This window comes from Cebus imitator, unplaced genomic scaffold (genome assembly GCF_001604975.1).
Source record: "Cebus imitator isolate Cc_AM_T3 unplaced genomic scaffold, Cebus_imitator-1.0 Scaffold279, whole genome shotgun sequence".
Classification (NCBI taxonomy): Eukaryota; Metazoa; Chordata; class Mammalia; order Primates; family Cebidae; genus Cebus; species Cebus imitator.
This window is the reverse complement of record NW_016107594.1, coordinates 2,493,465-2,510,658: the sequence shown is the minus strand read 5'-3', so window position 1 is coordinate 2,510,658 and position 17,194 is coordinate 2,493,465. Positions and strand designations below refer to the sequence as shown.

At 41.0% G+C, this 17,194-nt stretch overlaps 1 protein-coding gene across 2 annotated transcripts in view; it reads right to left on the bottom strand.

Moving 5' to 3' along the window:
• CSMD1 (CUB and Sushi multiple domains 1) overlaps positions 1 to 17,194 on the bottom strand; it is a 2,110,588-nt gene that overhangs the window by 367,129 nt on the left and 1,726,265 nt on the right. For both annotated transcript variants that reach the window (XM_017501161.1, XM_017501162.1), the window contains exon 26: positions 15,879 to 16,081. In XM_017501161.1, the coding sequence (XP_017356650.1) occupies positions 15,879 to 16,081 (203 nt within the window). The remainder of the gene's footprint in view (positions 1 to 15,878; positions 16,082 to 17,194) is intronic.

The window sequence follows — 17,194 nt, the reverse complement described above, 5'->3', positions numbered from 1 at the left end:
AAATGTATGTAACAGAAACAAATTACTTTCATTCTGTAAGAGGGAATGTAAACTTGATTGCGAGTAAAAATTCAGTCAGAATTCCATGAAAAAATTTGTTAATTAAGTAAAAAGACATAATATTCAAGACGTAGTATTGACATTACACTTATTAAGCTAGGCAATAAATGTCCCTGGCCCACAGATTCTCATTTTTGAATTCAGATGTCACCTACTTTGTGTAATAATTGTCCTCATCTGTTTTCTCTTGCTTTATCAACTGTTATTCATTCATTCATTCAGAGACAGTTCTGCACTGTCACCCAGGTTAGAGTGCAGTGGTATGATCTCAGTTCACTGCAACCCCTGCCTCCTGGGTTCAAGCAATTCTCCTCCCTCAGCCTCCCGAGCACCTGGGATTACAGGTGTGCACTGACACACCGGCTAATTTTTGTGTTTTTAGATGAGACAGGGTTTCACCATGTTGTTCAGGCTGGTCTCAAATTCCTGGCCTCAAGTGATCCGCCCACCTCGGCCTGCTAAAGTGCTGGAATAAGAGGTGTGAGCCACCGTGCCCAGTCTTGCTTCATCTACTTTTACAGCTGTATTCTAATTCCTCTATTTACATGTTGATACCCTGGATCACTGTTTATCTCAAATTAATTCAAAGAGCTTTATAACCAATTATTGGAATGATAACATTACTGGTCTATAGAAAGTGTTCATTTTTGTTCATAAGTTCAAGTCATCTTTTAAACCCCTTACAAATAAATGCTTTCATATTTTTAGTATAAAATTATATTTTTGAGAGATTGATACCATAGTTACCCAAATCAGAAAACATAAAACATAAAAATACGATAGGTTACTACTGTTCACAATAGTGTTTGAATCACTTATCCAAATTAAGTTCTTAAGATTGTATTGTAAAGTCAACTAACTTGCTTTAACAAATAAATTGCGACTTCTCTGACCCAAAAACCCTAACAGTTTTGCTTTCATCATGTAAAGTTCAGACATCTGTGAGGAAAGCAAGTATGTTTCTTCTTTGATGTCTAAAAATAGTACAGTATTTAAAGTTATTTTACAAACTCTAATAGCAATGCTAACTTTTAAACTTTTAATGCAGCGTAAAATTCTACTTTTTGCATCCTCATAAAAATAAAGGATCATTAATTTATTCAAAGAGACTTTAGCTTTTTAAATAATAAAAATGAAAACCAAATTTTTAATAATAAAAATGAAAAACCAAACTTCCACCTTCATTTTCCAAAGATCCTTTTCTAAACGTTTATTCATCTCAGTAATATGATTAAACTGATTCCCAGCTTTCTAGTAGGCATGAACAATAAAAATCTGTATACTGACATAAGGCAGACTTGAGATGAGGAAATAATTATTAGATTTCTTATGAAACATTCTCTGCAAATTCACCAGTAGTTCTTTATCAACAATAAGTGCCTGATTTACAATTTCAATGTGTTATGGAAACCTCAGGTGGTGTAGTAATGTGAAGATCTGCTATCATAACATTAGCATGATAAAGTGAAATTTACTTGTGTTCTATCTTCTCCTGTTTCTAAGTCAAAATTCCACTCTCTCGATGCCTTTTTGCCAAAAAAGTGTCAAGAGAATCTTACTTCTGTCAGTTTGAATTGAGTGGGGTGATCAGGAGGCCAAAGAGAGGGAAAAGTCTAATTTGAGAACTGCAGAATGAATCATTTATCACATAACGCTTCCCTTGAGCTGATATGCCTCTGGAAGAGAGAATAAATATTAACAATCATTTATACTTGGAAAAAACTTATAAATCAAACAGCTTTTGTGTTTCTTACTTTTGAGGGAAGCACTTATCAAAACTGTGGGGTGGTAAAAAGAATCTTATGCCCTAATTTAATCTAATTAACTAGGAGATTATTGCTAATAGAGTTTAATCTACATGATTAAGGTTACATAGCTGGCAAAGATGAAGCTAAACCCTAGGCCAGAAACAGCGCCTACTCTAAAATTATACTAATATTGTGTGTGTGTGTGTGTGTGTGTGTGTGCACGCATGTGTGTGTGTGTGTGCATACATTACAGACTTTTCTGTTATACATTTTTCTTGTACTCAGTGTTAGAACTGCTAACATTGGTACAGCTTGTATTTTCTTTAATAATGGTAAATGCTGCTAAGTATATTACTGGGATCTGTACCCCAGCTGTATTTTAATCACCTCAATGAGAATGTAAATAATCTGGGAAAATCATCTCAAGGACACTTTAGAATGTAATTCAACACATTTCTGTGGAGTAGCTGCTCTTGTAGCTGGAACCATCTTAAGTATTGTTAATATCAGAGCAGAGATATTAAAAATAATAGTTGGCTGGGTGTGGTGGCTTATGCCTGTAATCCCAGCACTTTGGGAGGCTAGCGCAGGCAGATCACAAGGTCAAGAGATCGAGACCATCCTGGCCAACATGGTGAAACCTGTCTCTACTAAAAGTACAAAACTTAGCTGGGCGTGATGACGTGCAGTCACTGCTACTCAGGAGTCTGAGACAAGAGAACCGCTTGAACCCGGGAGGTGGAGGTTGCAGCGAGCCAAGACTGCAGCACTGCACTCCAGCTGGGCAACAGAGCAAGACTCAGTCTCCAAAAAAAAAAAAAAAAACAACAACAACAGTTAATTCATTTAAGGAATTTACACTCTGACTAGAACCAATAACTAAAAAAAAAAAAGAAATAATCAGAAAATAAGCACAGACGCATACACAAGAAATAATGAAAAAAACAAAGACAAAATGCTACCAAGTATGAAACGTGAGGCACAGATAGCCAATGTGGGAATCAGTGCCAGGTATCTACAACCTGTGCACGCCAGGATATTCAGCAACAACCAAGCGCGATAAAGATAATTTGTATGAATCTTGTGAACGGGGGAGTGAAAGAATCATATAAAATGGGCTGTTATTTATCAGGGACGAGAGATGTCTCCTAAATGCACTGGTGTTTAATGGCAACTTGTAATGTGAACGGAAGGGGCTGGAAAAGGGAGGTAGTCTTAGACAGAGGGAGCAGCGTACTCCTGTTACCTGGGGATCTGAAGGCTCAAAAGCAACAAACAAATAATCTGTTAGGGACCAAGACTGAAGAAGTGGGTGAAGGTGGAGAAGCAGATGGAAGCCCAAGGCTGGCCAAGGTGAGGCCATGCTAGGGTTTTATTCTAACGTAAGGGAGAAACTGAAGAGATTTCTTCTCAAAGCGGGGCCTAGCTTTTTCATTTCCTTCTGCCAGCATGGCTTCTATTCAGCATGACTTTGATGCAATCGCAACCTCTGCAGTCCTTTAGACTTGGGTCTCGCTCGGTGGAGACCCAGGGACGCAGTAGCTCAGGTGGGGAAGAGACACGTGGGGTGAGATCAGCCTCTCTATCTCCTCAGAGGTCACAAGCAGGTAATTCAGCAATTGGCCATGGAGATGGGTACAGTTTTGGATGTGTTATTTTTGAGATGTCTGCAAGACGTTCAAATGAGCTTATCTAATTGGCATCTCAGAGGTTCATGGGGCAGAAGAGAGCTGGAAATAGAGAGCTCTGAAGTTATTACCTTATGAATTCATGTCCATGCCTGGGGGAAAATTAATTTGCAAAGAGAGAGTATGTGCAGAAAGCAGACCTGACATCCTGAGACCAACCTCGCAGGATGCCTGCCTCTCAAGGGTAAGCAGAAGACAAGTGGCCAAATAGCAGCCAGCCAGTCAGGAGGCTCCTAGGGATGATCATGAAAACGCAGAGGAAAGAGGGCTGTAAGGCAGAAAGGCAGCAGCACCACAGTTCTGCAAGGGGCCCTTTAAGAGGACCGCTTGGCCAGCTGTGGTAGCTCATGCCTGTAATCCCAGCACTGTGGGAGGCCCAGGCAGGTGGATCACCTGAGGTCAGGAGATTGAGACCAGTATGGTCAACATGTCAAACCCTCTTCTATACTAAAAATGCAAAAATTAGCCGGATGTGGTAGTAGGTGCCTGTAACCCCAGCTACTCAGGATTCTGTGGCAGAAGAATCATTTGAACCCTGAAGGCAGAGGTTGCAATGAGCCTAGATCACACCACTGTCTTTCAGCCTGGGTGACAGAGTGGGACTCCATCTCAATTAAAACAAAACAAAACAAAACAAAACAAATTAGCCACGTGTGGTGGCGCATGCCTGTAATTCCAGATTCTTGGGAGGATGAGGCAAGAAAATCACTTGAACCTGGGAAGCAGAGGTTGCAGTGAGCCAAGATTACACCACTGCACTCCAGCCTGGGCAATAGAGCAATTGAGACCTTATCTTAAAAAAAAAAAAAAGAAAAAAGGACCACCCTCAGGTGAATTGTTGAGTTGGCTGAGTGAGGTACATGGTATTTCTGACATCAACAAGAGCAGTAATCAGAGAGTGACGAGTGTAGAAACACAAAACCTGGTGGGTGGTAGAATAATTTAGAGGTCAAGAGATGCAAACAGCAAGCATAGACTACAGCATAAAGTTTTGTTCTAAAGGGAGAAGAGAAACAAGCTGACATTCAAATGTGAATGATGGTAGCTTTAAGTATCATTTTTAAATGTCAGAGACTTGAGCATATTTTAATACTAAAAGTAAAAAGTCAGAGAGAGCAAAGGGTGAAAATCAGGAGAGAAAGAGGTTCCCACCCAGAGGTAGTCCCTGTAGCAACCAGTGGGAATGTGTGCGGGAGGACCACCTTCCAGGAATGTGTCAGGGAGGACCACTATCGCCTGGGAGAGGCCATAAAATTCCCAAGTAACAGGAGTGAGAAACAGCCGATCACTGCTAGCTTGCATGTCTCTTGGAAGAAAATGAAGGGAAATCCCCTGACAGCTGTGCCCTTCATGAGGTGTGATATCCTACTAGTCATAGCTCATAAGATCATATCACACATGATCATCTATCACATATCAAAGAGGTCTTGATGCATTGGATGATTTGAAGAAAGAGGCAAAGATTTGAAATACTAAGGTGCACTGGAGCAAGGGTTTGCTAGAAAAATAAATTACAGCAGTCGAGCGACTGTGTGGTTGGTGTCCATGCATGTACTGTGGTAAACGAGCTGCCAGGTGAGGTTTCCTCAGGAGCTGTCTGAAGCCTGGAGGAGAGAATCCAGGCGGATGCTGGGCCACAGAGCTCCCAGGGCAAGGGCATGTAACACGTTGATCAGAGACTAGACTTTGAGGAAGAAATACGTCCCAGCAAAAGCAAAGAGGCAACATAAAGTGAGGAAGCAGGGATGGACAGAGAAGCAGCAGTATAAAGTAATGGGCTTCCCGGTACGCCATGGCCCACTGCATGCCTCCCACAGCAAGTGATGGAAGTGGAGTGGTAAGACTGAAGGGTGCAGAGGCAGCGGCTGAGGCCACCCAGCTGGGCGAACCATCCATGGGATGTGCAGGACCCTGGCAGGGGCCATCGGGAATGGAGTCCTAACTCACCAGGGTGGGAGATCAAAGAGCAAGCAGAGGGCAGAGCCTGAGAGATAAGGATTATGCCGGAGGTCAACAGGCTTCCATGAAGCCAGGGTCATTGCCCTGTGTGGGCTCAGTTGCCTCTGTTGGCCTTTCCTGGAAGTTTTATGAGGGATGGACCCATCTTTGCTTTCCACATCACTGACCTCCAATGCCCACGGGGTACTCAGGGCACAATAAGGAGAGATGGGGTACTTGTGTGTGAATGAGTGAATTGATATGAGAGTGAATGAATGAATAACAAATGGTAACTTTGTTACTTCAGAATGACTGCACCAGTGCTGTCATGCAAACAATGAGGCCAGGATGACTTTCTCCCATCAGGGTGTGGTCAGACGGTTCATCTCAATGTCTGTCTCAGTGACTGGCATTTTCTGTGCTCTCATTACTGAAGCAATTTATTTCCGAATAACATGTTTTTAAAGACATTGTGATAATCCAGTCAATTAAATGTGAGACCATTTTCCCTTTCCATGAGGTAATGTTGCACACCTCTGCCTACCTACTCCTGTGCTGATTGGGAGTTTGAGACTCATCAGAAAATTTTACACCCAAGGTCCTGGGGAATGGTGGGGCCTGAAATGACTGTTGCCTGAGGTATGGACTAACTTACTTTCAACACGAGCTAGATTCATATTAGCAAAAAGGTGGCCATAAGCAATAATCCAGTTAGTTTATAGAAAGAAGCTGATATTCTATTAAGTATTAAAGCTCCATCCTCAAGAATAGGAGAAGTGCCATTTTATACATCTGGACTGTCTCCTTCAATTTGTAATAAATCTTGCTAATATTAGAAAAAACAAATCACAGTGAAAATCCTGACATCCCAAAGAATACAAGACATAGAACTTAAGCTAAACCAGCATCTTAGTTTCAATCAATTCAACACGTTATTCGTATCTGTGTCATGGGCCAGGTGGCCACAGGAAGAAAAGCTGAATACAGCTGTCTTTGGCCTTAAGCTCTTCACAATCTATGCTCCGAAGTGGTCAACCACAAAAATTTATGGCCAGTTCTCTCCCAGTCGCATGAGGAAGATGCTGAGAGCAGAGGGGAGCTATGCCTCCAGCTACATTTGCCATGCGCTACCCCTGCAGAGAAACTCAGATCATCAACTATGGGTTCAGGCTGGTTCTCTCCCATAAAACAGCCCCAGCCTGACTGCCATTGGCGGGCACCAAGGGCCTCTCCCATAATAAACAACAAATGATTTTTTTTTAATGAAAATGCACCTATTAAATCATCTTTCAATAAAGTAAATTAGGGAGAGGTGTCATGTCGCCGCCACAGTACTACCATTATTTAGGGAGAAATCAATCTCACAAAACTGAGAATGCAACACGGCCAGAGAGTCGTTTTCCCCAGGACTGGGGGAGCTGACAGCAGCACACTGAGCGTTTACTTAACCTCCAGAGTAAAGGTCAGCTTTGTGTGCCGAACTCCATTTTCTTGAGTTTTATGCATGATTAAATGGCAATTAAGCTTTAATGAAAAGTGTTAAGCTGATTACAATTAACATAATTGCAGTAGTCAGTTCATGTCCTCCTGTTTTACATGCTGTGCAGAGCTGGCAGGACAGAGGAACTTTAATGGGGTCTGGATATCTCATGAGCCTCCAAAGCTCGTATTTCTAGTGGGGAAGATTTAGTCTTACAATAAAGTGAAGGTAAACACACGTTAAGGGAAGCTTGGGCCACAACCCTACTCCGTCAATGGCCGTCAACACGCATGTAGACATGAGGCATGGAAGATGGGCAAGGACTTTCTCCATTCTCTCCCTAGACACTCTAGACATTCGCTCCTGCCCCAAGATTACATTAAAGCAATGAATAAAAAAAGATCAGTTTTAATGAAGAAAATTTATCAGATGATTGATTAAACTATGCTTACTTAAAAAATGACCACTGAACTTTACAAAGCTGTTGCCTGATTTCCAACTGGTATCAAAATTTCAAGTGATCAAGAGTAAAATAACTTTATCAAGAATTATAACACTGAACAGGTCAACAAAGATGTAGCCCTTTTATTAAATAGGTATAAGGTGTTCTTGACAAATCAAGTCGAAGTAAAGCAAAGCAAATCAAGTACACCTGACAATTAACATTATACAAAAACAATTTAAACTATTTGTCAACACGGATATAAAATAATCCAGAAGTAAAATAATTTTTTGCTATTTATATTAGTCTGTTTTCATGGTGCCGATAGACATACCAAGACTGGGTAATTTATAAAGAAAAGAGGTGTAACTGACTCACAGTTGCATATGGCTGGGGAGGCCTCACAATCATGGCAGAAGGTGAATGAGGAGCAACATCGTGTCTTACATGGCAGCAGGCAAGAGAGAACTTGTGCAGGGGAACTCCCGTTTATAAAACCATCAGCTCTCATGAGACTTACTTTCATGAGAAGAGTACAAGAAAGACCTGCCCCCATGATATAATTACCTCTCACCGGGTCCCTCCAGCAACAGGTGGGAATTGTGGGAGGTAGAATTCAAGATGAGATTTGAGTGGGGACACAATCAAATCATATCATTATTAAAAGAACAGTTATATATTTATCACTAAGGCTTTACTATTAAAATTTTTGAATTAAGCTAAACTCAGTTACAAAGCACATTGTTTACAATAGACGAGGAGGTTTTTGTTATGCAATCAAAGTCATACTAATATTTTCAATATTTATGCATGTGGAAAATTTTCAAGCATATCTAACTAGCAAACACTTTTTGAGTATTGATTATATATCATGTTCTAGGAAAAAAAAAGCTGTCTGCCCTCAAGTAACTTAACCCAGTCCATTAATAAAATGATAGCTACAACAGACCAAATGCTATTATAGAAATATAAACATTGTGTTTGGGAACTGGAAGTGACAACATGATTGGTTTTGCTAAAGAATCCTTCAACTATGAGATAGGCACACTGGCGTTTATTATGCAAGCAAGGTGGGGAAAGCTAGTCCAGCGTGTAACAGGCACACACCCCCAAGCTGGGAGAGGCTGGCATCTGAGTAGAGGTTTCTACAGGCTTTGCCAGAGTGGAGGACAGTGATTGAGGATGCTGTTGACAGTTGCTTAGGGGATGTTTCAAAGAGGGTTTGTAGCCTTTATTTTTGGCAGTGGGGAGAATGAGAAATCTCTCTGGCTGAGATGAGAAGACAGTGGAGAGTTCTGAGCAGAAGTTAGGTGTTGCCCGAGTTGCCTGTGAAAAGGTTCACCTGGGAGGCTGTGCTTAGGTGGGCCAGAAAGTACTCAGGAGCAGGAGGAAGGATGCCCATCAGCAACGCAGAGCAGCTCAGACCTGCAATGGCCTAGACCAAGCTGGCAGGGCACAGGCTGGAGGAATTGGAATTTGGATATATTTTGAACAGGGACCCTCCTGAATGTGTTGTTGGATTCTTTGTGTGGTGTGAGATATAGAGAGGTCTAAAAATGGCTCTAAAAGTTTCATCGTGAGAAATTGTCGGGATAAAGTTTATTTCACCAAAACAGGGAAGACATCAAGGGGTGCAGAATTGGGAAAGGAGTGAACAACAGCCGTGGTTGAGTTTTAGGTGTTGAGTCGCCTCCCCGCATCTCTGTAGCAAGGCAGAGATGTCAAGAAGGCAGGTGGACACTCCAGGGAGAGGGCTGGGAGGCTAACTGATGTTTCCCAAGGAATACCAGAATTGGGTATTTATTAACTAGTAATGGGATTGGGGGGATGGATTCTATACAAACGTTACATTAAACCACATGGAATTGCCAGCATTAAAGCATTTTTTACCTACACAAATGACAATTCATGTGATTCAAATTGGTGCACACGGAAAACTGAGTAAAAGAAAAGTCAGCAAGTACCAGTTCTGTAGAAACTTTGATGGATGTCTTCATGTTTGCTGCTTCGTAAAAAATATACGGATAGAGAAGAAAGAAAACGCAAGGACAAGCCCTCGTGGCATCTGCTCTTTAGAGTTTCAAGGGAAAAAAGATGTGAATCAGCCAATGAGCCAATGACAGAGCGGCCCTTGGAACAAGGAGCAACAGGGGACAATGATAAGACAGAAAACAACTGAAGAAAGTGTTTCAAGAAGAGAGAAATGGTCATGTAAGTGTTTAAAACGCTCCAAACTACCATGGAATTACAACACAGAGAGGCAGTGCAACCCTGATATTAAATTCTTGTTTAAAACGTACCTTCACACTGTGCTTGAGGAAAATCTGATAATTCAAATGTCTCTAAGAAAAAAAAAATTCAGAAAACTACTTTCTGAATAATGTAATCAGAACTCTAAAGCTTCTTTCACTTTATTGACATAGTATCAAGTTAAAATAGCCTACCAAGAAATCTAATTTAATACAATTTAATAAATGTCATTTTTGCTTGGCAACAATGGCCGCACTTAAATCATCAATTATACGAGAAAAACATTTAAAGTTCTATTTAAAAAATTTTAAAATAATAACTAGTTCCAATGCTTTAAATTATAAAATTAGTATGTATTATAAATCACAACATGATCTAATTCATAGGCAAAGTTACTTTTCTTTTTTTTTTTTTAAATTGTCCCAGGTTCATAAAGACAAATAAATGAGAGACTTCCATCCTCCCACCTACAAAAGAATAGTGAAGACTTCTTGGGTGTAATGGATAGGCTCTTTTGCACTTTGTAAGAAGTTTGAGGACTTTTGCTTGGAAAGATACCAGCTTGATTTAGTTTCATAGCTGGATTCCCCAGTGACCGGGGGAAGGTGAGTGGAGTGAGGGGGACAAAACAGCCCCATTTCTTCCTGCAACAAAGCAGGGTTCTTGGGACAGTTTCTCTCCCTCTCCCACACCCTTTCTTTCTTTCTTTTCTTTTCCTTCCTTCCTTTCTTTCGTTTCTCTCTCTCTCTTTCTTTATTTCTTTTTTGTCTTCTTTTCTTCTTTTGACAGAGTTTGATTCTTGTTGCCCAGTCTGGAGTGCAATGGTGTGATCTCAGCTCACCGCAACCTCTGACTCTCAGGTTCAAGTGATTCTCCTGCCTCAGCTTCCTGGGTAGCTGGGATTACAGGCATGTGCTACCACGTCTAGCTAATTTTGTATTTTTAGTAGAGACAGGGTTTCTCCATGTTGGTCAGGCTGGTCCCGACTGCAGGTGATCTGCCCACCTTGGCCTCCCAAAGTGCTGGGATTACAAGCATGAGCCACTGAGACATGCCCTTGGGCCAGTTTGTTAATTATGACTGAGGAGTTTTATCAGAACCTTCTTTACTAAAACTAGAAAACCTGGGCATGTAATTTACCCCAGGTATAGGAGTCAAATGTTTATCAGGTTCTCAGGGAGATGGAGACTGGTGCCACAGTCTCACTGGTTCCCAGAAGTGGCAAGCTACGTTTTGTGGAGTAATGAATGACTGGCCTTGGGGTGGTCACAGTAGGTCTTTGTGCTCCAGCCCAACATCCTTAGAGAGAACCACATGAGATGAATAATTGTGGCTGCACAGAGCAATGCCCCCAAATCAGAGCAAGGTCCCCAGATGAGAGCAAGAAGGAACATAAGGACTAGCGCAGAGGCAGAACCAAGTCCTTCTCTGTTCTCACCATGCCAAATCATCCTGCAATTCCCTGGCAATCCAAAATTGGCAGCAGGTTTTAAAAACCAACTGGTATTAGACTTCTTGTCAACTTAAATGCATGGAAGCTAGAATTGAATAAAATTTGTCTTAGGAAAATGACTTTTATTTTATACCCAAGGCTGTAGCACATTCATGGCCATTTCATATGCTTGCTAAGGTCCTTTACAGAATTTAAAATTATTATTTAAATTATTATTTTACATTATTTAAAATCCCACATGACACATATGACACAGTCCCAGTGAGATGATTTGAGAGTTTCTTGCCTAAGGCTGGGTTTGGAGATTCTGGAAAGATGGAATTTTATTAGTCTTTTCTCAGGTAGCTAATAAAGACACATCTGAGACAGGGTAATGTATAAAGGAAAGAGGTTTAACTGACTCGTAGTTCAGCATGGCTGGGGAGGCCTCAGGAAACTTACAATCATGGTGGAAGGTGAAGGGGAAGCAAAGCACTTTCTTTACAGGGTGGCAGAAAAGAGAAGTGGGAGCAGGGGAAATGCCAGACACTTATAAAACCATCAGATCTCATGAGACTGACTCATGGTCATGAGAAGAGCATGAGAGGAACTGCCCTCATGACCCAATCACGTCAACCTGGTCCCATCCTTGACACACAGGGATTATAGGGCCAACAATTCAAGGTGAGATTTGGGTGGGGACACAGAGCCAACTGCCTCAGGAAGGTTACACGGAATTAGCATAGAAATCTGGAAAGGGATGGTGAATCCAGCAGCTGGAGCAAAGCAGTCCATGTTGATCAAGGGGCACAGTGGTCTCTGAGGTACCTGAAGAGAGGGATACAGGGCCTCTGTGCCCTGACACACTCTCCTATCCCATCTCTCCACCTTTGCTGGAGTTCCTCATTAAAAGAACCCAAAACAAGTTTGCCTTGAGAGCCACAGAGTAGTTAAAGGAGGACAAAAACAGTAGATGTGGGGGTCAAAGGGAAAGCAAATGGCATACAGGGTGGAATTCTAGAAGACAGAAATGTCCTTAGAAATTGATACTGTATCCTCATTTCATAAATAAAGTAAAAATAACAGAGACAAAAGGTCAGTCTCAAAGCATTAGAGGTCAAGACAGAAACTCACATTTCCTGAGCTACAGTCTAGACTATGCTTTTTAAATGTGGTACCATTCTAAGCTTTTATATCTTGTTTTTCCTTTCAATAAACTTTTAAAGAGAATCTTGCAGAAACTCCTTCATTTAAATGTTTCAGAGTCAATGTTATATTCTGTCCCCTAAACGAATATTTCTCAGAATTTATACCCAAATTCGGATTTATTAACGAGTAATAGTGCTGGAGGGATGGATCCTATTTAAGTGTTACATTAAACCATGTGAAATTGCCAACATTCAATCATTTTTACATACAAAAAGGACACTTTCATATGATTCAAATTAGTACACATGGAAAGCTGAGTAAAAGAAAAGTAAGTAAGTGCCATTTCTGTAGAAACTTTTACAGTGTCTTCATACTTATTTCTTCCTAAACATTAATATATTAATTAATTATATGAGAAGAAACATGTCCATGATCCTCAAACAATTGTAATAAAGGGTCTTCTTTTTTTTTTTTTTCCTACCCCAATTAGGAGGATGTTTTCTGAAAACTGAGAATCAAAATGAAACGCAGAAAAGGAAGTGATCGCCGGGTTTCAACAATCATTTTTAAAACAGGAAGATTTCAAAAGGCCAGGAATAAAATCAAGTGCATTCTTTCCTCACAATCCAGGAAACTTCTTCTTAGATATCTATTGAGGTGAACTGAAAACTTAAGTCCACACAAAAATCTGCACATAGATGTTTATAGCAGTTTTAGGCATAATTGCCAAAACCTGGAAGCAACCTAGATGTCCTTCAGTAAGAAAATGGGTAAATAGGTTGGGCACGGTGGCTCACGCCTGTAATCCCAGCACTTTGGGAGGCGAGGTGGGTGGATCACCTGAGGTCAGGAGTTTGAGACCAGGCTGGCCAACATAGTGAAACCCTGTCTCTATTAAAATACAAAAATTAGCCAGGCATGGTGGCGCATGGTTGTAATCACAGCTACTGGGAAGGCTGAGGCAGGGGAATCCCCGAAACCCAGGACAGAGAGGCTGCAGTGAGCCAAGATCACGCCACTGCACTCCAGCCTGAATAACAAAGTAAGACTCCTTCTCATGGGGAGAAAAAAGAAGTAAATAAACTGTGGTACATCCAGGCAACAGAATATTATTCAGTGCTAAAAAGAAATGATCCATAGAGTCATAAAAAGACTTGGAGCTTGAAAGCATCTTACTAAGTGAAAGAAGACAACACTGTATGATTCTAACTCTGTGACTTTCTGGAAAAGACAAAGCTGTGCAGACAGTGAAAAGAGTGATTGCCAGGAATCAGGAGGGAGGGTGGGATGAACCTGCAGAACACAGGGGATTGTCAGGGCAGGGAAATTACTCTATGTGATGCTGTCACTGTGGATGCATTTGTCTGAACTCATTGATACGGTCTGCATCTGTGTCCTACCCATGCTGAATTATCATCTCCAGTGCTGGAGGTGGGGCCTGGAGGGTGATTGGATAACGAGGGTGGTTTATAATGCTTTAGCACCATCCCACGGTGCTACCTTGTGATAGAGTTCTCAAGAGATCTGGTTGTTTAAAAGCATGTAGCACCTGGTCCCTTTACTCTCTCTTCCCCCTTCTCCTGCCATGGAAGATGTGCCTGCTTTCCCCTCCCCTTCCGCCATGATTGTAAGTTTCCTGATGCCTCCCCAGCCATGCCTTCTGTATAGCCTGCTGAGCTGTGAGTCAACTGAACCTCTTTTCTTGATAAATTACCTCATCTCAGGTAGTTCTTCATAGCACTATGGAAATGGACTAATATAGTAATATACTAACACCAAAAGTGAGCCCTGAGAAAATTGTGGCTATCGGCTGATAATGATGGGTCAATGCCAGTTCATTTATTGCAACAAATGGGCAGTTGTGGGGACGCTGGCAGTGGAAGAGGCTATGTGCTGTGCAGTGGACAGAGGCCACGTGGAAACTCTATGCCTTCTACTCGATCTTACTGTGACACCAAGACTACTCTAAAAAAATAAAACCTGTTGGGGAAAAAATGTCTAGAGAATACAGAATGAAAAGAAGAGAAAAACTAACATCATCTCGTAACTTTCTCAACTTTTTGTTTTGCCAAATAAGGTCAATAAATCACAAATCTACCATCTGCTCTTGCCACCATTTCAGAAGATTAAGAAGACTTTATATCACAACAAAAAGCAAGAGTGATATAATTTTAGAGTAAAGGAATTTTTTTTTTCCCAAGGCAGGATAGCTGGAACACTCTTACTTTCATATTTTTGTGAAAGACCAATGAAAATTGTATCATGCACAAGTATTATTCCACAGGCACATGTATGCAAATTACTGCTTCAGAGCACCATGAAACCAGAGGTAAGAAATCGTGCAGACTATAACCTTGATTTTAATAGCAACCTTTTAAAGCATTAAATTGACCTAAGTTCATTTTCTTATGTAAATCCTAAATATGACTTGCCAGTGACCTGCCAAGAGATAAATTGAGTCTGAATGCGTTTGTGTGAAAATTCCACTTGTTTTATGATGATGGCTGACCTTGTGTGTGCCCAATTATATGGCATCTCTCCAGGTGCCTCCTGAAGGACACTAAAAGGCTGAACTGCCACAAAATATCTCCACTTCTTCCTTCTTTGGAAACCTTTCATTAAAAATGGGCTAGACAACAAAGATGGGAACTGTCGTTAGGAGATTATAGTTTATGTGTGCAAATGTTACTTTCCACTAGCAATTCAGCATAGGTTCCTCTGTCATATTAGCTTCTTGAAAGTTTGTCCCAAAGGTGGGAAAAAATTCAAGGACTGTCCTGAAAAGGGAAATTGCCAGTAGAGAATCAAAGCGTGTTTGATTAGCAGGTTGTTTGCACAGAGACTTCATTACATAAAGAGCCAGATGGGGGCAAGCAGGGAACCTGGAACCAGGGCTGGGTTAGAGGAACACTTAAGACAGACTCTACATTTATACAGAGACCCATACCTATCTTGCATTCAAGTCTAGAAATTTACTAACTGAAACCTTTAAAGTCATACATATTTTTCCATATAACTAAGTAGGTCCACTGCCTGTCCTGATCTTATAATGAACAAAATTTCAGACGAATTTTTCCTTTGATACTGATCGTGTTCAGAACACATCACTACAAAATATGCAGTTTTGTGGAAATTGCAGAAGGAAGAAAGCCAGTCCCACCTCTGCTTGCCCTTCTGCCCTGAAGCAGGACATAGAATAATTCCCTGGCCTTCCTCAGAAGCAGGTCATAAAACCTTCATTCCAGAGGGGCACTCCCAGGACCCACAGGAAAGGAATGATACAGAGACACAAGAAGCCTTGTTAAGTTCCTCCTGGCTCATCACCACTAAATCCTACCTTTTCATCCTCTAATCATACTTCTGCACGACTGTCCATTAAAACACACAATTTCCTCTCTTTCTTTGGGCCTCCATTTCTGAAGGTTCCAGTGTCATGCAAAACGCACATCAAATAAATATGGTTATGCTTTTCTCTTATTAACCTGGCTTCTGTTAGCGTGGCCTCAACCATGAACCTGGCAATGGGGGAAGAGAACACTTCTCCTTTGCAACACGTGTTTTCCTCACTTCGAATTAGGTTCAACAAATCGCATCTGTGTAAAAAGATGCTGGAGAATACGAATGCAGGGAGTGCTGTGCTCATGATAAGACTTTGAAGTCAAGGTAAAGAAGAAGGAAGCTGTGCACCTACTTGAGAACTGGATGGAGAAGCCAGACTTGCTGATGAAGAAGTCGCTGTCAAACTGCAGGGTGAGTGAGTTGAAGGTGCTGTGGATGTCCTCCGGAAGGGCAGAGCCACTCCACTCCTTCAGTAGGATGTTGCTGTCCACCGGCCCATCCCAGACCTTGAGGATGTCGTGAGCCATCTCCGTGTCAAAAACAATGAAATGGAGGCTGCAAGAGAGAACACAGTAGTGCTACTTCCCATGCCTGAGCATGTCCTGATCACAAAACTGTAAACGTTAAGCAAGCTCTTTCGCTTTCACAAAACCCCACCAAAATGTGCCTCGGTATTATCTGACGATGAAGGATGAGGAAGGTGCGGCTCACAGAAGTAAATTTACGAGTGTAAATTAGGATGAAGCACACAGGACCTCAGTCTGTCATGGACGCAGAGAGACAGCTGAGCTAGATGCTGAGCTATCCATTTTAGGATAAAAGGATTCCTTTTGAGACCTCCAGATCTCTTTATAATTTAAGCCTTCTACAGCACACAAACCAAATATAAGTTTGACATTGATAGATGTGTTTGAAGGAGATCTAAGTCAGGTTTGGTGCACATCAGTGTTGTTCATGAAGTGCTCCGCTAGGTGGTAGCAGCCACACCAGGAGAAAAAAGCTCGCAAAGAGGAAGGCGATGCCAGAAGAATCTTTTCTGCTATTTCTGAAAGGTCTGCTCTTGTGTTGTACCTGTTTCTAAAAATTATATTTAAAAAGTTATTATTTAAAATACCAACACAAAGGTAAAAATGGGTAATATAAACTCTCTTCTTTACAAAATTTTAGAATACTTCTGTTAGACTTTCAGGTATTTTTCAGAATGATTTAAAAATCTCCATGCCTGAGGGACTTATATTCACAGGCAGCAGGATATATGTGTCCTATTTATGGCCATTGAAGTAAAAAGGATTTAGCTAAATCACAAAAAAACATTTTGTATGTCCTAAATGGGTCTGATTTACAGTTTTTTATTCACTGCTTATTGCACATCGACTGCAAGGGAAGTAAACTCACGGTAGATGACAAGCAAAAAACTACCCACAAACTTCAAATTCTTTGTTTTGCACATATTACCTATGTAAAGAAAACACCTATCTCATCCTGTGTAAGGCATGGAATGTATGGTGTATTTTTAAAATTATAGAGGTAAGCCATTAAACATAGAGAAAAGTACAGCAGATAGTAGATAAACTATTAAATACAGAGAAAAGGACAGAGGATAGCAGATAGATAAACTATCAAATATAGAGAAAAGGACAGCGGACAGTAGGTAAAAAAACTATTAAA